The sequence below is a fragment of the Bacillus rossius genome, chromosome 1 (assembly GCF_032445375.1).
Source record: "Bacillus rossius redtenbacheri isolate Brsri chromosome 1, Brsri_v3, whole genome shotgun sequence".
NCBI lineage: Eukaryota > Metazoa > Arthropoda > Insecta > Phasmatodea > Bacillidae > Bacillus > Bacillus rossius.
In genome coordinates, this window is record NC_086330.1 from 105,624,382 (window position 1) to 105,648,042 (window position 23,661).

Genomic DNA, 23,661 nt, shown 5'->3' on the forward strand with positions numbered 1-23,661 from the left:
AGACATCACTTTGATACTGTATAAAAAATACTGACATACAAAACAGGTTTTAAAACTGTACCAAAGTACCATGTGAGAATAAGTATTTTCTTGAGATGACTCGTACCAAGGTATATGTGAAGTATTGTAATCAAAAAGTATAACAATATTTAATCGAATGAATCATTTAATGAAGTTTTTACTTTTTTCCTGTTTATGTAAAGCAGATTTTCACATGCAAAATTTATCAGCTAATTATAATTGTATTTTTTTCTACAATATAAAATATTCGTAAACACCGCTTTCCTCATTTATATGTACCGCTATGAGGTTTTTTTTACACCGCCAATGGCATAATTTTTTCACCATTTTTTGGGATCTTTAAATATAACAATGAGTGAATGATGTGCTATAGTTCATTACTTCCTGACCATTTATTTCCCCTTTAAAGATTAGAATCCCATTAGGACTCGCCTACCGTAACTACAGCATAAGAGTGATTATTAAAAGAATGGTTGGGAACGGCAAAATCAGGTAGCAATCGTTGCCCAAGTATGATTGAAAAAATACATCACGCAAAAATAAAATATTTTTTTTAACTATTTATTTCAGCATTAAAATAAGAATTATTATAAAATTATGAAATAATCAAAAAACTAAATTTCTATGAGCAGGAAGCGAACCCTTTCCGGCCGGCTGCTAGGCACAACGGAAAATGTACCGGTCTAAAACGTTTATAAAACTTTAACCGCCATTTTCGCGAAACCAAGGCGTATTGGACAAAACCCTTTTAGCTTAGTACTCTGGGGGCCTCCCTCCACAACATATATAAGACCTATTAAAATCCGTTTGTACCATACTTGGTGGTCCCCTTGTAAGTGCATAGTGCACACGAATGAGGTAACAGAATGCAACATACTCACTCAGCTTACTTTTGGATGATGCAGCAATGATCAGTCTTCTCTGTACTGAATTTCTGCCACTTGAAATCTTAGGTAAGTTATCAGAGGGCACCTTTTTATTTGATTTTGCTTGGCTGAAACCTGAAAGTAAAAAAATATGCATAACATTCTATTAACAAATAAACAGTTTTTTTAGGTGTTTAAATACATGATAAAAGTCACTAAACATTTTATGCCAAAACTAGAGACTTCGAATTACTTTTGACAGCTTACTCACAACATTATATACTCAACACTGATATACTACATTTAGTGTATATTTATTAAGACTGATAACAACACAGTTGTCAGTTCTTATTAATTATAATTCATATGGTGGCACATAGATATTTGAAAGTTATGTCAGAAAAAAACTACATATTATAAATTTAAAAAACTAAAATTTGTTATTTAGTTAAATAAAAATTGCATAGTTCCAAGGGGGGAAGTGAAATACAAGACTGAAACAGATTGGTACTTCAACTGGATAATTAATGTTTTTAAGGAAAAAAATACTGCTGGGAAAAATAGTTCCTTCGCAAGCTTTAGGATATGACACTGCTGTTTACATTTTTAAGTTTAACAACAATAATAGAAATATTGATGTTGCTGTACTGAATGACATGCGTTTATAATATTAGAAGGTAAGATTTTTCTGTTCCTTACTCTCAGAGAAAACTAAGAAAATATTTGATCCATCATACCATAAAGATAAGGGCTCACCAAAAAAACCCATTCAATAGTAAGGAATAAATTAAATTTTAATAGAAGAATCATTCAATTCAGTGAGCCGTTTTATGGATGTATCAGGATTTTTAAATATAGGAATACATAAGCAGTACCATTTCATTATGCACCAACACAATTACAATTATTTTTAGAAATAGGTAGTTTTTTTTATAAAGATAAACTGAACATTTCTTTGGATGATCCTACAAATGCTTTTTCAGATAATGCATGTATGTACTATTTTAAAGAAAATAGTGATGTTATAACTATAAAATACACAATATTCAGTCACTGATGAGCAAGAAAATCCACAAAAAAAACACAGTTAAATGGCATATGGAATTGATATTCTATTACATGCTGGAGAAGCTTGTGTTTTGGCAATAGAGTACGTAACTTGTGTACACAATGGTATGAATAGTCAATTTGTCAAATAATACTGTTCCTCAGAGTGTGTTGGAAAAATTTTTGTAAGCTTGTAACGGTAGCATAGTTGTGAAGCTTCTGAAACTCGCCACTTCCAATTCCAGTCCTGATTGTCAAATTTTGTGACTGGATTCACTGATAATGATTCTGTAACCGTTACAATTTTAAAAAATTCAAGAGCATGTTATGGCCATTAAATGTACAACTACTTAACTATCAATAAAATTATAAATGCAGCTTACAAGTTGAATTTTCAGTAGAATCTATATTCATAAATGCTAGGCGAAAAAAAGTTTACCTTCGTCTGGAGCAGCATCCTGCCCACTTTTGACTGATGAAATATTATTAGTACGTTTTTCACCAGGTGGAGTGTTGGATAACAACCTTTCATTCAGACCTTCAGTTTGTGATGTGTCATTAGTTTGGTTGTTACCTGGAAAGTTCAAAACACATGTTAAAATACTACATAGTACCAAACATAGTTTTAAATAGGTTTCCTGCAAAATTTTAGCTACTGTAATGTGAAAATTGGGAATTGAAAAAGAAACATAATTTTAATATTTATTTAAACTAAAATGGTAAGCTTGTAGAACTGTTGTGGTCGGGAAGAAAATATTAACTCTTTGGGATTCCATAATGGAAGTATAAAATATTTTAAAACTATGTCTTGAATAATTTTAATACCACAATTGAGGACATTGCCGGAAGAAGGGCACATATTAGGAAACAAAAATTTTGGGAAATTGAGTTTGAAGATTTTGTTTCATTGTAAGTAATATTGTATCAGTTGTAGTTATCCTGGTTTAAAGAGATTAGTAAACTCATGTCTTCCGAATTACAAATAATGCACATGCAATAGATGTATGATATAATATTCATATAGAAGGGAAAACAAAATGTGTGTGTTATGTGCCCTTCTTCCGAAAACAGAAATAATTAACCACAAATATTTATACTTTATGGTATTAAGCAGAGTTTTATCAGAAACACAAATAATACAACACAGTATATTGAAGAATGTTGGCACCTAATTCTATGCACAGATATAATTAATCTTGTTAGAAAAGAAAATAGTTTAAATGTTTGAGTCTTCATTGAAACAGGTATTTTTTTTAACCCCTTTACAAACATTTACATTCTCATTAATTTTTTCGTACTCAGCAGTCATTAAGAAAGGCACAAAAAAACATTTATTTTGTAAGATTTGAGTCTTAGTAATAATTATTTCCCCCAATGCTGAACAACTTCCACAAAAATAAGTAGCCTATCCTACTTGTTATGTCTTGCTTATTCGTCCAAAACCTGCTGCATCAATTTCTGATCTTCTTCATCGAGATGCCTGAGCAGACTTATTACGTCTTGTATTTTTGCCATGGAAACTGTTGGATGTGGAATAACTTCCGGTTGAACGGTCATAAGATCTTCCAAGTTGTGCTTGATGAGAAACTGGAATGGTGTGTACAGTGGACAGTAGTTTTCACAACACAGGATATTACCATGTTTGTACTTCAACATTACATACTTCATTATCGTAAATGTGTAGGTTGGTGCTGAAGGTTTCTTCCGGAAATAAGGAGAAAGGGCTTTTTCCCAGTCTTTCAGTAACCCACAATCCAACAGAAGTTCAAAATTAGAGGGTGTCTGTCTAGCCAATACAATAGCTTCAAGCCAAGGTTTTGCAGTCCCAATTGTTTCCTTCTTCTTTATTTTTGATCTAACAAGACCAAAGTTCCGGTCACACTGTGTAAAAGAATGTCCACGAATCGGGAACAGATGAAGTATCTCAACTCCAAAAACACAAGAGAACCAAGCACAAGATTTGAGCATTGTTGTATTTCTATTTTGTCCTCCTGCAGCATCAGAGAGTAAAACCACAGTTTTCACTTTCCCATATTTCAGTAGAATTTTCTGGAGACAATCGTGCAAGAATGATGCTACAGAATTGGCATTTTTAGGACCCCGTGTCTCCATGAAACAGTAAAAATATGAAGAGTTATCATTATAGACATGAATATTGAAGGCGTAAAGCCACAGTAACCTCTTGTAAAACTGGCTATTGACATTCAGTCTGGGTACAGGATAATTTTGTGCGTAATCAAATTCACAAACTAGAAAAGAAGGGACATTTCTTGCCTTAGCAATAAAATCATGCTTCAGAGACTGGTGTTTTTTATATTTCCTAATGTGAAGTTCATACGGCACCTTACAAGGATCGCTAATTTCTGCGTACATTCTGAACAAAAATTGCAAATGTCAGTCTTGGTGTCCTAACACTGAAGTTGAAGTGTCCTTTAAATAGTTTAAAATAATGGGGGTAAGATAGTCTTAAAGCCTGCCCAGTTTCTTGCTTGTAGTATTCTTGAACTATCATATACAAAGTTTTCACATTTAGCTCAGGGTTGTCAAAATACTTCAATGAAGTTTTATTAGCGCAGTAATGGCTTTCATCATGTGGAATTGATTTTAAATGCATTTCCATGAGAGTCAGTACATTGTCTTTGAGTTGATTAGTGTGAGTACCTCTACGTTCACTGAAGTCATCTCCATGCAAAAGTTTTGTCTGGATTACTCGTATTCTTTTGATGGAAACTTGAAATAAATTCAAAATGAATTTTTGACACACTGCAACCTTCAGTCCACCAATATTTACAGTATACTTCCATGTGTTCAGCCGTGATTTTTTCACACATGTGCTGTAGTTGCTGCTCTGAGACTTGATCATACAATTTGACAGATAGGAGTCTTATAGCGACTTTTGTTGGCCATTATAAAATGACCGGAAACATTCTTGTTGGCATTCTTCAGCAAAACGGAGGTAACATTTATCAGTACAACACTGACTAATAGTGTAATAGATGTGAATACCTTAGCACTAACTTTCTCGCCTTTGGTATTAATGTAACATTCACCCTGCTGTTTAACTTTTGCATTCTCCAGTTTCAAGTTTGTGTAATTATTGTACACCTTACGTACCTTTGACAATGGCATTTTCTTCCTAGCTCACTAAATATTCACCATTATAAAATACAAACTACACCACCTGCAAACATCAACAACACTCCTAAAAATCATAGATTTTGCATTGAAAAATGTATTGTAAACTTGGAGAAATATTGAGCACAATATCACTCCTGACATCTAGCATTAAACTATTGAAACACTGCTTTATTTTTGTGGTCTAAGGAGGGATCATATACAACCATATTTAATGTTGAAACAAAAAGTGAAGAGAGAATGGTATAAAAACAAGAGTTAAAGCGATTTCCGAAAAAAAAAAAAAAAAAAAAAGGCACATAATTCCTGTGTGTTACAGCAACACAATAATCACTGTTCTGACATCAAGTGTTCAAAAATAATGTAATGAAACTTGGAGGGTATGTTCATAAAACAATGGTGGTTCATTTTCTGAGATTGCCGACAAAAGGGCATATAGGCCTATGTGCCCTTCTTCCGGCAATTTCCTCAATTTTAATAAATATAATTAAGCATTTCAAAATATAGTATGTACTATATACAATGCATTTTATGTAAAGGTTTAAGCCACCCTTTGTAATAAGGTCCTAAAAAAAATTAATTTTTTACTCTAAATTTTCTAGAAAATTTTTGGTTGTACAGGATGGCCATAAAGTCTTTGTACAGTTTAAATAATCTTAACACAAAAAACACTGCAGTTAGAGATGTGTTGTTTGCGGCAAAATAAAGACCAATATCTTAAGTTTTTTTTTCATGTATCAATAAACTTCGATATGGGCACCTTGTGTTGCCTGTATAATGTCTAACCGATATTCGATTTCACGCCATACGTTGGACAACATTTGCGGTGTGACACCTTCAATAGTAGCAGTTATCCTTCGTCTCAGTGAATCAATACCCAGAATAGGTGTTGCATACACTTTGTCCTTCACATAACCCCAAAGTAAAAAGTCTAAAGGGGTGATATCGGGAGATCGTGGTGGTCAGGGTATGGGACCATCCCACTTCATCCACCTGCCAGGGAATGTCTCATTCAGGAAGTCACGGACAAGTAACCCCCAATGAGGGGGTGCTCCATCTTGCTGAACAATCAAAACAGGTTGGAGGTGTTGGAGCTGAGGCACCACAAAAAGTTCAAGCATATCTAGGTATGTGATAGATGCCACAGTATTCCCAGCAAAAAAGAAAGGACCTCTGACTTTGCTGTGCAACAATCCGCACCAAACATTCACTTTTGGGGAATCTCTCACATGCTCTATGACACTATGGGGATTTTGCGAACCCCATATGAAAACATAGTGCCTGCTGACCTTACCACGGACGTGAAAGGTAGCTTCGTCAGAAAAACACACACGTTCGAGGTACGCTTTATCCTCATCGACCCGTTGCAAAATGTCACTTGCATAAGCTGCACGACATGGTTTATCATCTCCGTGTAAAGCCTGCAGTATCTGCACTTTATACGCATGCATCTTCAGTCTCTTGTGCAAAGTTTTTTTCACTGTCGATCTGGGCATTCCTAGTTCCCGAGACACGACGTGTTGACTTGGTAGGACTTCGAGTGAAAGTGTCTTGCATAGCTGCAACAAGCGCTTCACTGACGAATGGCCGCCCTGTTCGCAGACGGTCTAACACAGAGCCGGACTCCATAAATTTTGTGTACCACGATATGATGCTTCTTCTATCAGGTAGTTGTCGTCCATATTAAGTCCGGAAGTTCCGCTGCACACTACATGGTGACTGTGTCTCATGAAACCACAAGACTCACTTGGCTTTCTCTTGTGGCGACGTCATATTGTGAAGACAAAATGTTCTCTATGCCGATTCCACCTAATAAATGAAAAAAAACTTTAGATATTGGCCTTTATTTTGCCGCAAACATCACATCTCTAACTGCAATGCTTTTTGTGTTATGATGTTTGAAATTGTACAAAGACTTTATGGCCATCCTGTATAACAATAGTTATTTATTGAAGGTAATAAAGAAAATTATATTTTAGATGAATATTGTCTACCAAAATTTAGATAGGAAATTATTTATCACTGCATTATTGTGGATACTTATGAACACCTAGTAACCAAGTAACTTTCAAGTGGAATTAAAGTAAATGATACAGATCCTCTAAGATTAGAAACATTGCTCATAAGTGAGAACCATTCGCAACACTCCTCCCTTGCTTCCCATCACTATGGCACCAAATATTCTATTATTAAGTTCCTGCTCATAACATGTTTCTGCTCAAAACATGTTACTGCTTGTGACACAATTATTTTACAATCCCAGTATTTTTTTCATAAGAGAAAGGCATAACTTTTTGAATATAACTTTTCCTATTAATAACATTCCAAGACAAACCCTGAAACTGTTAAAATCTTCATTATTTCCACAGCGATTTACATTAAAATAAAGTCATCTACAAATTAGTATCGACACACCAAATAAAAGTGGGATTTGTAAAACCATACAGCATATCCTGGGAACTAATAGTATTTTTATATCCATGTTTTCCATCCCGTCTATTGTACTTTTTTTTTACCAGTTTCCTTCCCCAAGAGAGAAAAGACAGCACGCTTCTCAATTTATTTGGTCAGTTCCTTTTATATATATAAAAAGAAACGCCCTATTCTGCAGTTTTGTCGTGGAATGCTGCAGTAGAAAGCGTGGGAAATCGTACATCAAAAATGATGTTTGGATACAGCTGCATCACAAAAACCTGTAGACGGGCATGATTGTGCCGCCGGTGCCTGTTCACGAACATTTACAACGCTGAGAGAGGGAGGGAGAACCATAAACATTGCTGCATGGCCACACACACATACACAAGCATGCAGAGCGCCAGCCAGCCAAATGGGTCACATGCAATAGATAATAGTAAGGAGTGTATGAAGTAGCTGTTGAGAAAACCCACAAAATAGTTCATATCATTTGCCATGCAATAAAACTGTAGTGACTTAGTTGAACCATTCTAGCATCAATACCCGATGTTTTTTATTTTAAATCTTACAATTATTTTCATAGGTATTAAAAATTCACAATCACAAGTTTTCAGGACAATTTGTATGGGGTTAAAAATCTGTACAGGGCTAGGAAAAAATATTTTATAATTTTTAGTCAGTTTTAAAATGTGGTATGTTAAAAAAATTATTTTATTTAAATAATTATTTCATACGAATAACAATAAACAGTAGGCACCAGGCTACCTATGTATCAAGTTCATAAAAAAAAAATTCTACTTAGTTTAGTAGCACAAACCCTTTCTATTGTCACGTGCAGTATCTATAGACAATAATCTGTAGGTTCCTTCCTTCGTGCTCAATCCTTGATGGCTTAAACATTCCCCTGCAACAGCTCACCAGGCTCCAAGTCATTTCCCACGTGAGGTGAAAAATTCCACCCAACGGAAAATACCACTATTGAAGAGTTGAGGTATAAAAATTCTACACCCAAACTGTTCGATTTTTTTTTTTAATTCCAGCCATTTATGAATAAAAAATTTTTTTAAAAAGAAAAGGGGGGGGGGGGGATTAAAAGTAAAGTTTGCATGCATCATCCAGCTGTGGTAACGCATAAGATAAACTTTTAATGAGTGACAACGCAATTAGCCAGAAAAATGTTTTAACAATTAATATTTTCCTTACTCTTTACAAACAGCAGATGATGAATCAAAAATATCTGGCACAAAAATATCAAAAAAATAATCAGGGTAATTTACTACAGTAGCAACTTTTCCAAAGAAAAAAATTCCACAAAAGTTATTTTTTAGTTTTCTACTTACTTTCAAGGTTTAGTAAACGTTCTTTGAATGAATACTTCTTAAAACTGTTTCACTGTACAGCAAATAATCTAAGATAAATTAATGCTCAAATGCCTTGCCTATTTAAATTGGATAATGACAAAGTCCTACATTACAAAAGTAATTTTAAATTATGGTTTCTAAAATTTATCTTACCTCAAAAAGTTTTAAAAACTTAAGTCTTAAATATAAATTTTTTGTTCTGTTTTCAGTAAATGGCACTAACCAAAAAACACAAGCAGATAAAGGAGTTACGATAAAATTAAAATCATATAAATAAAAGTGGCAAGCAACTTAATCATGAAAAAAAAGGATAATTTCAAAAGGAAGAAAAAAGAAAATTAAAAAACCAGAGAAAGACAAAAAGCAACTAAAAGGCAAATCTGGAAAAAAGTAAAACTTAATTTCTTCACTGGCAGGTAACTATTATTTTCTAACAGTACCTTGGGAAAGCAATCAACAGAATACAGTTCTCCCCAACAGCCAAATGAAGAAGGCTGCAATCATATCCTTAAATCTGTATCTTCCATTCCCATTCCTAGTTTCACTGACAGCGAAGATAATAGATATAAAGGTTGCATTTATTATAAAGCGTGATGATACAACACAACAAAATACTACTTTTAATCATCATTTCTCGCTTACCGTTACCAGCAACGACACTTTGAGCAGGTGGCGAAGCGTTTTTGATCGAGGAATATGATTCGGAAAGCAACTGTCTTTTTCTGATGTGTTCTTTCCTGTGTGCGCTGGACCACGCTGCACTCGGCACTGGCAGAGAGGAACTGACCACTTTACTACAGGAAGATGACGACGAATTGTCTGAAATGCACAGCGAAAAATGTGGCGTACAATGAAAAGATCTTAAAATTCAGCACCCAGGTATCTACAGGTTCCAACAGCAAAAATCATTGACTTTTAGGTAACTTTTGGGCACCTTTAAAAAATTCTTTATGGCCTGAAATTTTAAGTATTATGCATAAAAATATTTTTTAATACGGTACACAAAAATTTTTCAAGGTTTTAAATATTGTCTTAAATATTTTAAATTAGGTTAATTACTGGCACAAAAAACAGTTCATACACTTTTCTTGAGTTTTTTCAATTCTATCTCTATTTCTAATAATTCTTTCTTCTCTTCGAGCGATTTTTTTTTTTTTCCATTTCAAGTAGCTTGATTTTGTGTGCTGCTCCTTTTCTTGCATGTAACACCTCATCCTGTTCATTCTTTTTCATTCTTAGGTCTTCCTTCTTGCAAAGGCACTTCAAAATTCCTAAATGTACATATATTTTTTAATTTTATGAGCGAGAGAAGAAGCACCCTCGGAAAAACCAAATGAACCAATACACAATCTGGGTTGTAAGTACTCTCACTCTAGTCAAAAAAACATTAGTCTAAAATTAAAATACTCACCTGAAAGTGAAGAGATTCATCATGAACCAATCTTTGAGCTACAAGAAATTTCTCTTAGATTTTCAACCAAAAAATCTTTGTTGAAAGAGAAATTTCTCTTAACCGCTGAATTTCCATGGAAACAAATTAAGAAGTGCTGGAAGAATGTTCATGTGCACCTTGCATCACTGAGCTGATAAAATTAAAAATGAACTTGTCAAGGTTTTTTTTTTCCAATTAAAAGCTTTCAACACCTCAGGATGTTCACAAAACTTTGTGAACTCTCTAAGAATAATCTCTCCATCAACAGGTGCCAACTGATTGTGTGAGAAGTTCCTGAACGGCAACCTTAGCTCTAAGAGCTCTAACCAAGTCTCTAACCATTAAGGAGACAAGCAAGTTGAGCCCAAAACAAATCTCTTTCTCAAAGATCTCGTTTAATCAAATTTGGCACATAAAAATAACAGAAGTTTCTTACAGTCAACATTGAATTTCAGGGAGTCAAGCTCCTCCAACTTTTTCAGACTGAAAGTGGCACCGAAAATAATCTCTATGGAAACAGTATTTTGTAAGATATTCTCATTCTTGATATCCAGACTCTTCAACTAAGAAGCATTTGAAATGTTGTCTATTATATTTTGCTTGAAAACCCTTCTTTGTATGTTTTTCATCAAAAGAAACAACTCTTGGTGAATGAAAGGAAGAAGAGGATCATTTCTCTGGAAGTTTGTTAGAAATTCTTCGTCCTCAGCAATCATAGCAGAAAAATGCAGTTTGGCTTCCAGAACTGAATCATCCAACAAAGCCTTTTTCACAGTGCCAAGTTTCTGGGTGTTGGGAGGGTTTTCCTCAAGCTCTTTGTCCGCGAGGTATTTTTTCAGAAATGGAATCATTTCTAGGCATCTTTTGATAACACGTGAGTTTTCAGTCCACCGCACAGCACAACTTTTTTTGGAAAAACTCTGGAACCAGTAATCTGAGAATAAACAGCACGCCAAGATGGACAATTCTTAATCATTTAATACAATGCTCCAAGCAACTGATTAAGTTACCAACCAACCTTTGTGTGTGCAGTTTTGTAGGCATTATTGATTATGTAAAATGAACAAGTACCAATATCCAAAGTTTCCTTTTCAGTATCAAGAATACTCTTCATGTAACTTTTGAGATCAGTAATCAACTTCAAACTTACATTTGGTCCATCAGCAGATAGTTGAATTAAAAATTCTTGGGAAAGTTTGGATTCACTAACACACAGTAGTACTTTTTCAAGCAAATCTACAGCCATACAACACTCAAGAAAAGCAGATGTTAAGTATCGAGTTCATGATAAACTGTTTTCTGAATCTCAATATTTAACAATATCAATTTGCTGTTTTTGGCAAATATTCAGACTTTCTACAGATAGTGCCAAAAATAAAGGGCTTTTCTATACACTATGAGACAAATAATGATGCAAAATAAGGCTCAAGGCCATATGTGACAATAACTATATGCTTCTTTGTCCTTTTGTAATTTTATTTTTGAAGCTATAACACTATCAAACATCAAATTTCACTGCAGCTGCTCCTGAGCAGATTGAAGCATACATACAGATGCAATAAGTAACCCACACTGTCTCTGCTTTGGTTGCACTATCACTAATGAGGAAAGTGGATAGCTTTTGTTCTTATCCTTGGATAGTACTATAAGGGCCGGTTTCACCAAGCGAGATTATCTCGATAAAGTAATGAATTATCCAGATTAACTGAATATCCCGTTTCACCACAACGAATATCTCGATCTTTTAGTGTTATCGAGATAAAATATTTTAACCACAGATTTTCGTGGTTAAAGTCTTATAATCGAGATAATATTGTAAAACGAAGTGACGAGAGGAGATTTTAAAAATTGTAATGGCTCGAGGCATGTACAATTTGATTTTTGAAGATGAAAGTGATGAAGAAGATGCCATTGTTCGTCGGCCACGATGGATGCGAGAAAGAAGCGAATATTTTGAAATGTATGATGAAGAAGACTTTAAAATACATTTTCGCCTTTCAAAACAGTCGACTATGTTTGTTTTGGAACTTATAGAAAATCAACTACAGTTTCCCGAAAAGTAAGTTTATATTAATATTATTTCCTAATGTTAATTGTTTCTGTAGAATAATAAATATGTATATGAAATCATAGACAAGTAAAATAAAACTCATTTATATAAACATTACATTACAACCTTCAACATACTTTTTTCGTCTTTCACAGGAATATGTCAGTGTCGCCAATGAACCAACTGCTGGCTACACTTCGATTTTATGCTACAGGCTGTAACCAGCTAACCATTGGGGATTATGCTGGCTTTAGTAAACCCACAGCTCACCGAATAATACATAGGGTTAGCTCCGCAATTGCATCTCTTCGACCGCAGTTCATTAAATTCCCAGAGACAATGGAAGAACTGAATTCAGCACAAAGGAATTTCTATGCAATTGCTAAATTTCCCAGGGCTATTGGTGCTATGGATTGCACTCATGTAAAAATCCAGTCACCAGGTTGGTTTAAACACTGATTTTATGCTACCTTTTTATTAAACATTGCAATCCACATACAAGCTTGCTTTATGTTTGTTGCAGGTGGAAACAATGCAGAATTCTACCGTAACAGAAAAGGTTACTTCTCTGTGAATGTGCAAGTAATTTGTAATACAAAATTGGAAATTACAGATATTGTTGCACGATGGCCTGGTTCCTCACATGATAGTACCATATTCAACAATAGCAACAGAAGGGCATGTTTTGAGAGATGGGAGTATGGTGATTCTGTACTACTTGTTGATGCGGGCTATGCTTGTAGGTCATATCTAATGCCTCCATTAGATAATCCCAGAAGTCCACAGGAACACCTATTTAATGAGTCGCAAATTAGGTCAAGAAATCTTGTAGAGCGAACATTCGGTTGCTGGAAGCGACGTTTCCCAGTCTTATCTTTAGGATTGAGAGTGTCATTAGAACATTCGTTTGCCATCATTGTAGCGACTGGGGTGCTGCATAATATCCTGCGACAAACTGGGGAAGAACTCCCTCCAGACGACCCTAACCTCAATCTCCACCTCCCTTGGCAACAGTTGCTTGAGGAAGGAAATGTACAGCAGAACGAAAATGCAAACAGAAGGCCCAGATATGACAGTGTCAGGCATTTACTGATTGAAAACTATTTCAGGAGGTAAATGAAATTTACATATACCTATAATAAAATACCTATATATATGTGTGTTGTAATACTTATTTAAGATACGATTATTTATCACTGTGTATTTTCAGTTTGTTGTAGGTCATACTGATCTATATGTCACACAGAGATGCCATCAACTTGAAGATTTGCTGGTGAACATAACTACATATAGCAAGATGTATGGAATATTTTAATACATTTGCATTGTACAACTGCTTAGATCATAAAAAATAATGTGACATAAGCGAACATGTATTATCTTTTATATAATTCTTAACATTTGTACTTGAAACTGTTTGTTAAGGTTCCTATCTACCTGCCTTTGAGGTTTCAAAAACATGTACATTGTTTTATGCAATTTCCAATAAAACTATTAGAGCAACAGCTCTTAAATTTTTTATCCGACAAGTAAAATGAATTCTTTCTGGAAGCATATTTTTACATTTTCTAATTTCGTGATGTAATTTACTAAAATTAATTGCTCAAAACAAGCAATTTGATGCCTGAATTCCCGGTTACTTATCTAAAATTTGTGAAATATGAAACAATAAAACTAAAGACGACATTGTTATGATAAAAATGATAGTATAAAAGTGTAGGGTCACCGCTTTGAATTTTAAAATATTCGTTTACGAAAATTGGATATTTTGGTGTTCTTTGTGTCTGACTCGTGCTGCCTGGCGGGAGAGACGCGTCAAGCTCGAGGCGTGGTCTAGAAGGGAGGGGATGGCGTGGTCTGCAGGGCCAGGCGGCGCTGGAGGGGTGGTTCTGACCTTGAACATTGCCGCGAGAGATAACTGTAAGCTGATTCTTCCCTACTCGCAGCAGCAGCTTGTGTTTCCTGCCGTTGTATCCTGTACTTTGATGTTTGAGATATCTCAAACCATTCCGCACACGAGAATGTGGATGTTTGTAGAGGAAAACACTCCTAAATAATTATGTAATGTATGTCTAGTATTCCACTAAATTGCCATCCAACATAAAGTGAATATAAAGTAAATAAACGCATGAGTTAATAGTGATTATATTAAATTGGTTAGAGAACTATAGCAGAAATATTATTAGAAGTAAGTAAAGGCTCCGGTTATTAGTCATCAGTAGAGCCACGGAATTTTCGCGCATTCATTTAGTCGCAAGCTTGAATGCAAACCTCCACACTGTCGCACTGTGTTCATGATTGGACCGCAGTTATCTGGACACGCCCCTCTACGACCGTGAGCCAACGATGTCCAGCTAGGAGAGAAGTAAACGAATCAGGTAGTGCCAAATAACAAGGATAAAAATGTTCTCGCTAAGAAATCAACCAATGGGAAAGTAAAAATGGGTCGAGCACACCTATAACTTTGAATTCTATCCTGAGGCCAGAGGAATCCGCGAAATTTCCGGGACTTTAGTCATCAGCTTCATATATAAAGATGGAAGCGCATGTAGACAAAATAAAAGCAAAATCGGGCAAATTGTTTATGAGTGCAAGAAGGAAGAAGAGAAAAGGAACAGCCTTGATTGAATATCAGAAACAAAGGTATGTCGCATTTTTTTGCATGGACTCAAATGGGGAACTAAATTTTTTACCAACCACCCTTTTTTTTATTTTGCTCCTCTTCAAAGTGGGTTAGTAATAATAATTTTTCGTGTTTTCAGAAAATACAACAGACTTCAGGAAAATTCGCAAGACATTCTACCGCAAGCCAGTAGTACAGTGCACAGCGCAACTCATGTTTCGCACTCTGAAGTCGGTACAGTGATTGATATACCTCAATGTTCAGTACATGAAACGTGCGACATAGAGAACTCATGTCACGGCTTGAGCACCGGAGAAGTGCAAATAATAATAGTTTATTTTATTCAGCCATGAAAGATTTTTTCCTAACGTCCCCACTTCTGCGTACTGCAAATCGCTACCAGTACTTACCACCATATTTTTTTTTTGCACTACAATGTTTTTAATGTTATGTTGTAAGAAAAATTGAGTCTTATTCAAAAGATTAATTTTTAGTAACTTGCACGTTTGGATGATATACGAATGCATACCATGTGTTTCTATATTTTTAATTAATTTTTACTACTTTGTTTCGTAAGTTATTACCGTAGTTTTTGGTTCCATGTTTCTTTCTCAATCCAGCTATTTTGACTTGTGAAAAAAATACAGTAACATGTTCGAAAAAACATTACCACCAATAAGTACAGTATTTTTGCTTGTTACCACTTGCTTCTTGAAAGAAATTTGCTCTCAACCAGTTCTAAATAACTGACGTGATTGGACAATTCCATGGTTACTTCTCTTGAGTTTTTAGTTCAGACTAAATTGAACTATTTGAAAATGAACCTTTGAAAAAATTAAAAACACTGCTTGTTACTAGAGTGGATAATGCATTGAATATTAGTAGTATTAAAATATTCGGGGAACAATTTATTAGAAAAATTGCCTAACAATTATTATCATGGTAAATTTATGCCCTTGATATATTATTTGAATAGGTTTTAAATATAAAATAAAATTATTTTTGCCCTAACTCCCATAGTTTGCTAGGTGTGATTAATTGTTTTCCACATTACGTTATTTCACGTAACTGTAAAAAGAAGCTAGTTTAACCTACAGTGCTTCACTGTGGCAGAGTGATAAAACATTCTTAACTTTGCAACTTATTTTTAAAATAAGTATTTGTAAATAACATTGAAAACATGTCATATATTTTTTTTTTATTTGTGTTTATATCCGCTGATCTTTCGTTATGGGTAGGTTTGCAAATTTAGTACGGGAATGTGTAACATTTACAGGAAAATTCCAAAATCGTACACGTTACTTCAGTCAGTAATTCAGTCAGAGAGTGAAAACGGTATTTCCTACTGGAGCAGGCGGGTTGCTGATGATGTAATTATGGAAGACGAAATGGTCGATGGTGTAGAAGATGAAATGCTTGATGGTGTCGGCATAGGAGCAGTAAATGGAACAGTGCTCATGGCGATGGAGGTATTTATTATCAGCAACAATAAAATAACTTGATACGTAGGCTTATAAATCTTTTATAACAAGGCCTTATGAAAATGTTTCTCGTGATATTTTAGGATGAAAATATTAGGTACGTCTCATGTTAGTTCTGTTTTGGATTGGCATTAGTTTTTGTAAGATTTTGTCTCAATGATTATCCCCCATGTGGTGGCGGGGTAGAATCCCACCATAGCCTGGTGGACTTGGCATATTACATATAATTGCCAGACTTTTTTTTTTTTTTAAAAACATTATTAAGTATTTCTAAAACCAAATAAAAACTGAAGTTGCAAAAATATAAGCTACTGTGCATACAGTCTTTCTACATAATTCGAGTTAGAATGTGGTTTGCTATAACCTTCTGCAATTAATTTCAGTCACTAAAAAAATTCAATGTTTTTGGACAGCTATTTTATTTTTTAAAGAACTGGAATTATCACTCGTAAATACTTGCAGTATACCTCCTTTGTTACTCAGGGCCGTTAGTACATCTAAAACCTCTACCGAAATCTGATGTAACCAAAAACCTGAAAGTTTTTTAGTATGCCAGAAATCTATTAAAACGCGCAATTTGTACCTCGTCAAAAACTTCAGGACATAATTCAAAATAAAGTATTTCATAATATTGATGCTATCTATAACATGCTCATAACCTACAATAGAATTCCAGTTCTTATAACAAATATGCTATATTCTGACATTAAAAAGAAATGAGTGTGCACGTTGTAAAACTATGTAGTCTCAGATTAAACGGGACTTTTTATAGATAAACAATACCCCTTCATCGGTGCTACACCTGATGGCCTCATTGGCAGTAATACAATAGTGGAAACAAAGTGCCCTGAATCTGCATATGGAAAGGATCTAAGAGAAACCATGAAAGAAGGAAAACTGAAGTACCTGATGTTTTCGGATGATAAAATGAATTCTGTCGTTTTAAATAACAAACAAGAATATTTTTATTAAATACAAAGTCAGCTACATGTCACACAGAGAGATGTTTGTTTATTTGCTGTCTGGACATCTACCGAAAAGGAAATAACAATCACGTAGATCGAAAAAGATGACACATTCTGGGAAAACAAAATGAAAAATAAACTTGTCACATTTTATAAACACTGCATGTTGCCTGAATTTGGTGGATCCGAGACACACGCGTAGCATGGAAAAATGAGACCCCATTTACATAACTGATGCTTTACTTCAAAATAAACAAGATATGATGTTAAAATCATCCAAGAACACGCCTTCAAGTTCCCTACAACTGGTTCATATTGAAGTGAATCATTAACTTAGCTATACAGTCAACAGACTGATGTTAGGTTCATTTGGGATACAGGCTTGACAGCTCTGAACTTGAGCAGGACTGAGGTACTGCACGGAAAGTAAATGCAGAATTTTTTTTTGTTGCAATAACGATTCCTATCTCCTAATTAACAAAGACTTACAACAAAATTACGGAACTAAATAATGCATTGCAATCTAACATGCATTCAGGGAAATGTTCGGCAGTGCTTGTGGACGATATGGTTTGACAACAGTGTAAGTTATGCTTTGTTATAGAGCAACCATCTATTTTTATATAAACTTCTAAGACGGAGGAACATGCGTGTTGGGGTGCTTTACGTCGCAAATGTCTTCTTTTTGTTAAAACAATTTTTTGTTAAATACTGTAGTTGTACAAATAAGTATTATGACTGTAAATTTAAATATATTTGTGTAATTTTTTATCGTAAAATTAACGACGAAATAATAACAGCAAGTGTTTGTATTTTGAGATACTACCTATAGAATCTAAAATACTTGGTTTAACAGTTTTATCATGTGAAATTATATGCTATGTAAGATTTTGTACATAACCTAGCTGAATGTTTTAAATTTGTCTATATCACTCATTACCTGTCAACAAATTATTACAGTAGGCGTATGTATTTTATGATGCCATGAAATCTAACCACTTGCGTGAAATTGCCCTCATGTAAAAGTATGTCTTCTATGAGATTGTATATACAAAATTGCGGATTGTCTTAAAGTTGTCTGTATCATTCCTGTCGACGAATTTACCACAAGTGTAGCCTATGTATTTTGAGATGTCATACAAATTAACCATTTGGTTTAGTGTTGTTCTCATGTGAAAGTATGTATTGTATATTATTGTGAATATAAATATATATATTATATATATAATGTAGTGGTTGTTAAATCGGTCCACAGCTTACTGCTTCTCAGCCTTTCGTTTACAACTGATAAATTTTGGAAAATTTATGTACATATATAAAAGTATATATATAAAATTTATCTTTAGAAATTAGGCAACAAAAATTCAAAATAAATAATTTATGTGTTATCTTATTTCCATTAAAATATTTATCACTATTCCAGAGTAAAAAGACCAGCAAGTTACTAATAACGCAGGTGAATTTTTTTCGTTTTGCCGCATAATGCCGGATTCAGGGTACACAACGACATTCCGGCTGCTCTGGTGATACTGTGAGCAACACCTGTCCTTAACATGAATAAATAAAGGTAAAGCAGATGGAACAGGCAAAAAAAAAGTTTTGGAAGTGTGTCTTTTGCACGTCTTTTGCAAGGACCTACGTATATTTTCTAATAATATTTAATTTCCAGTAACCATAACAAAAAAATACCTGTAATGTCAAGAATTTATAGCTTTACAGAGTAGAGTTAGATTACAATTACGGTCAATTTATGTATACGTTCTTAGCATGAAGTATTCAGTTTATATTTAAATTGCAGTTTATTTTTTGCGACAGAAATTGTGCGAGCGGGAAGCAATGTTTCAGAACTCTGCGTACAAATGTCATACGATACGACTGTGCTGGGACGAAAGCCAAACACAAGTACATTCACGAAACTGGTGGTGGATTCCAGCCTTCCTTCCTCCACGGCGCCTGCAGCCGACTGTCTGCGCGGGAGGGGGGGTAACGCGCCGTCATCCCCTCCCTACCTACTGTAGATGCGCGGCGAGCCAAGAACTGTGACGCCCCCAGCTACAAACTCCGCCTCCAGGGCGCTCCGTTCAAGGTCATCGGGACAGATACCGAGTTCTCACGCGTCTAGATAGGAACCTTAATAGGCACAATGAATATCACTTTGTAAATATACATGTAATATATAACAATTATGTCATGATAGTTGAGCAAATGTTTAACCCCTTAACATATTAACCCGAGTATATTCGTTTTTTTACATTTGGCACGTAATTATTAACCCGAGTTTACTCGTTCGACTAACAAAAACGTGCGTCTGATTATATTATTTCGAGTTTTCTCGAATGAGTTACATGAGCTCTCGCTAGATGTCGTGGTAGGTATTTTCAGCCTTTGAAACAGACTTCCAGTAGTTTTATGTTACCCACTAGATGTCAGGGCAGATTCGATCCATCACGGTAGCCTACTTACACGCGTTCGCCGTTTGTGTTTGAAAAATTGTACATTAGATGTCTCTAATAGTACTATTATGAATTTATGATGTTCCCGCCAATGTTTATATATTTTAGCTGAGGTGTCAACATTACTGTAATGTGAATAATAGAAATTGTTCAAAATGAGTGATTCCGACAGTGAAGGAAGCGACGTGAGTGATCTTGATAAATTGGGATCTGATAGTAGCGACAATTATAATGACATTTCAAGCTCAGAAGAATCAGGTAGTGAAGAGATATCTGGCAGAATGTGGTGTGAGATAAACTGTAGTTTGCCAACTATCTCTCCTCCAAGATACCCATTTACAGGTAAACCAGGCGTCAATGTAAATGTAAATGTTGACGATAATTTTCTTCGTTATTTTCTCTTATTTTTTGATAATGATTTGGCTGAACTCATAGCTACAGAAACGAACCGTTTTGCATCACAGTACATTCAAACACATTTGACACACCATTTTTTAGGAAAACCATGCCATTTCGCAGATTTGTTCAGCTGAAACAGTTTCTTCATTTTGTGGATAATGAGTCATATGATGCAGCCACCCATCCAAACCCTAAACTGAACAAAATATGGCCTATATATATTCATTTGCAAAATAAATTTTCTGAACTTTACACTCCAGAAAAAGATGTCACAGTAGATGAAAGCCTTATGTTATATAAAGGGCGTCTAGGTTGGAAACAGTACTTACCTCTCAAAAGGGCGCGGTTCGGAATAAAGTCATTCATGTTATGTGAATCGTCAAGTGGATATGTATATTCCTTCGTAATTTACACCGGACGAGGAACCAATTTTGATGATGAATACAAAGGCTTGCCAATGTCGTCACAAGTAGTTATGTCATTAGTGAAACCTCTTCTTGGGAAAGGTTATTGTGTCATTACTGACAATTTTTATACCTCACCACAGCTATCAGATATGTTGCTATCACATCGAACCGATTCTTATGGGACTGTGAAAACGACAAGAAAAGAAATGCCACCAGAATTGCGGAAACAAAAATTGCCGAAAGGCAGTGTCATTGCTTTCCAAAGAGGTAAACTATTGGCATTGAAGTGGATGGACAAAAAACCAGTCACAATGTTGTCTACAATCCACAATTCTGAAATGAAAAGTGTTACAATCTATGGACAACAGCACATAAAACCACAAGTTGTGTTAGATTACAACAGTACAATGGGAGGTGTGGACATTGTTGACCAGCGCACAACAGACTATGCAGTACCCAGGAAGAGGGGGAAAAAATACTATAAGAAGATTTTTTTCCATTTAGTGGACCTAGCAATATGGAATTCATTTTTGTTATATTCAAAGTTGGGAGGGAAGCAGTCACATTTGGAGTACAGAGAGGCTGTTGTCAAAAATTTGATTGAACAGTTTCACAAGCCAACAATGTCGCCAGGACGAGGTAGGCCTGGAAAATCAATGAATCCACTGAGAATGACTGAACGTCACTTTCCAGCTACGATTCCGCCAACTGACAAAAAAAAGCAATCCTACACGCCAGTGTGCAATGTGCAGCAGGGTGACAGATGCACGGGGGAAAAAAATACGGCGTGAAACACGGTACATGTGTGAAGACTGTGGTGTGCCACTGTGTGTAGTGCCGTGCTTCAGAGTTTATCATACAACAGCAGACATTTAGGCAGAAATTAGCTAGGCTTACAGTCAGAGTGAAATGCATTCAAGAATAACTTCACAAATGTCAATACAGACTCGTGACATTATTCAGCTACTGTATTCAAATAAAAATTCTTCTATTTATTGTGCTGTGAAAAAAACTGAATGTCTCACATAAAAACTTTGTTTTTTGTAAAGAATGACATCCTTGACATTACAATGATTTATTTTGTATTTGTGAATGTTCAGCTATTGCAATTAGTGTATACTGTACAAACCTTGTGAGGTAAATTTTTATACGAAGATCTATTCGGACTGACAACATTTACATATCATATGTACATATTTTGTTTTTCATGTTATTCAGGCAATTTTATAAAAGTAGATGTAATTTTGTAAAAGAAATATGGTATGTTGCAAAAGTTATTTCATTGGTTTCTATGTAAGCTTATACTATATCTGGCTAATGTTATAAATATTTTTAGTAATCTTAGTGAATATTAGCACTGACGAGTATACACGGGTTAGTAAACCAGTGTCCATTCAAAATGACATGATGGTGTGATAAATGTGAAATTTTAATGTATTTTGTGTGGTATGTCCATTTGCATATTGAATAGGTAAAATATATTGCTGCACAAATGTGATTTTCAGATAACTACTTTTGAGAAATAATTCTAACCATGCTGAACATTACTAATGTTGTTATAATAACTTCCAATTTGTGTTAAATGTTTTTATCTAAATATTTATCTATTTAATTATATTCCATAAATATTAATAATGTATTTACATATATTTCAGCAATGACGAGTATACTCGGGTTAGTAAAACAGTGTGCAATAAAAATTACATAATTTTGTAAAAAATGTAAAAACGTATGTTTTACATGTGGTACGTTTATTTGCATATTAAAAACAATAGATTACTGCAAAAAAACCAATTTTAAAAAATGGTTTTTTTAGACACATATATCTAGCCATAATATATATGTTAAGGGGTTAATACAAAAGAACAATTAAATTACTGCAAATGTTCCAGTTCTTTCTTTATTTTCAAGATTTGTAAAGATAAAAGTTCAGTTTGCAGCTTTTCCTGCTTTACTTTTTCTCGTTCTTGTTGTAACCGCAATTCCCAGATTTCTTTCATAACCTCTTTTTCATCGATTGCATGTTTTTTTGCAAGTTCAATTAGTTCGATTTTTGCTGCATTGACAGCACTTACTTCGTTCACTTTGGTGGCCGGGGTTGGTCGCCGCTTGCTAGTAAAGGGAGATTGCACTGAAGCATTTCCCCTACTGCTAGGAGGCATTGCCTTCCCACTACTTGCACTGCATGAATCAGTAGTATTGGTCTGCACTGTGTTTGTGATAGCCGAGTTGTTATTGGAGTGTCGAAGGGCAGAACACACAGGACTGCTGAGCATGGCTGGAGTATAATGCGTCCAGTCGCCATTTGGAAGAGTTACCTGTGGAAAAATTAAATTTGAACATTATGTGAGAGAAATAAAGTTAACACAGTGCATAGGCTATAACTATACATGATTAATAAGCATAACTATGCACAGTGACACATCCATTAGGTTTTCTCAAAATTAAGTGTAGGCCTACTAACTATCTCTGCCGTCTCCACGAAAGAAACATCCACTTCTGCTCCGACATCCAGTTGAATGCTGTCATCCTCATCAGTAGGCCTATTTGATGCATCAAATGGTAATGTTATTGCATCTGAATCTGAATCGAAGGGATTCTTGGCACCATCGATAGTTGGTTTGATTAGGCTCTGCACTCTCTCACAAATGGGATCCTTACTAACTGTTTTTGAAGGACCTCCACCTGAAAAAATACAGAATTAATTTAGTTATGTGGTGTATATTTCATATCCACTGGTGGTACAGTGCGAAGTGTCTTCTTGACAGTGCAAAGGTTATAGTTCTGATTCCAACTCCACCCAAGATACCTCTTTAATATATTACAATTAATTCAAGTAACTAAAAAAATTGTTATTGCACATGTTTACAATTCGTAAAATTGCATTATGGATATAAATGCATACAATATTTATTGCTGTACCTAAATATAATGTACCAGGATATACAAACAAAAAATATATTACCTGTTCCAGTTAATACTTGAACTCGTTGATCAGCAGAAGTC

The 23,661-nt window shown here is 34.8% G+C and overlaps 1 protein-coding gene across 4 annotated transcripts in view; it reads right to left on the minus strand.

Moving 5' to 3' along the window:
• LOC134541467 (uncharacterized) overlaps positions 1-23,661 on the minus strand; it is a 182,180-nt gene that overhangs the window by 98,805 nt on the left and 59,714 nt on the right. The window contains exons 6-8 of one of the 4 annotated variants that reach the window (XM_063384958.1): positions 9,488-9,664; positions 2,374-2,508; positions 912-1,022 (exon numbers count right to left, since the gene is read on the minus strand). In XM_063384958.1, the coding sequence (XP_063241028.1) occupies positions 912-1,022; positions 2,374-2,508; positions 9,488-9,664 (423 nt within the window). Of the gene's footprint in view, positions 1-902; positions 1,023-2,373; positions 2,509-9,487; positions 9,665-23,661 lie in introns of all 4 variants that reach the window. The other 3 variants (XM_063384950.1, XM_063384970.1, XM_063384961.1) reach the window with 3 other exon arrangements.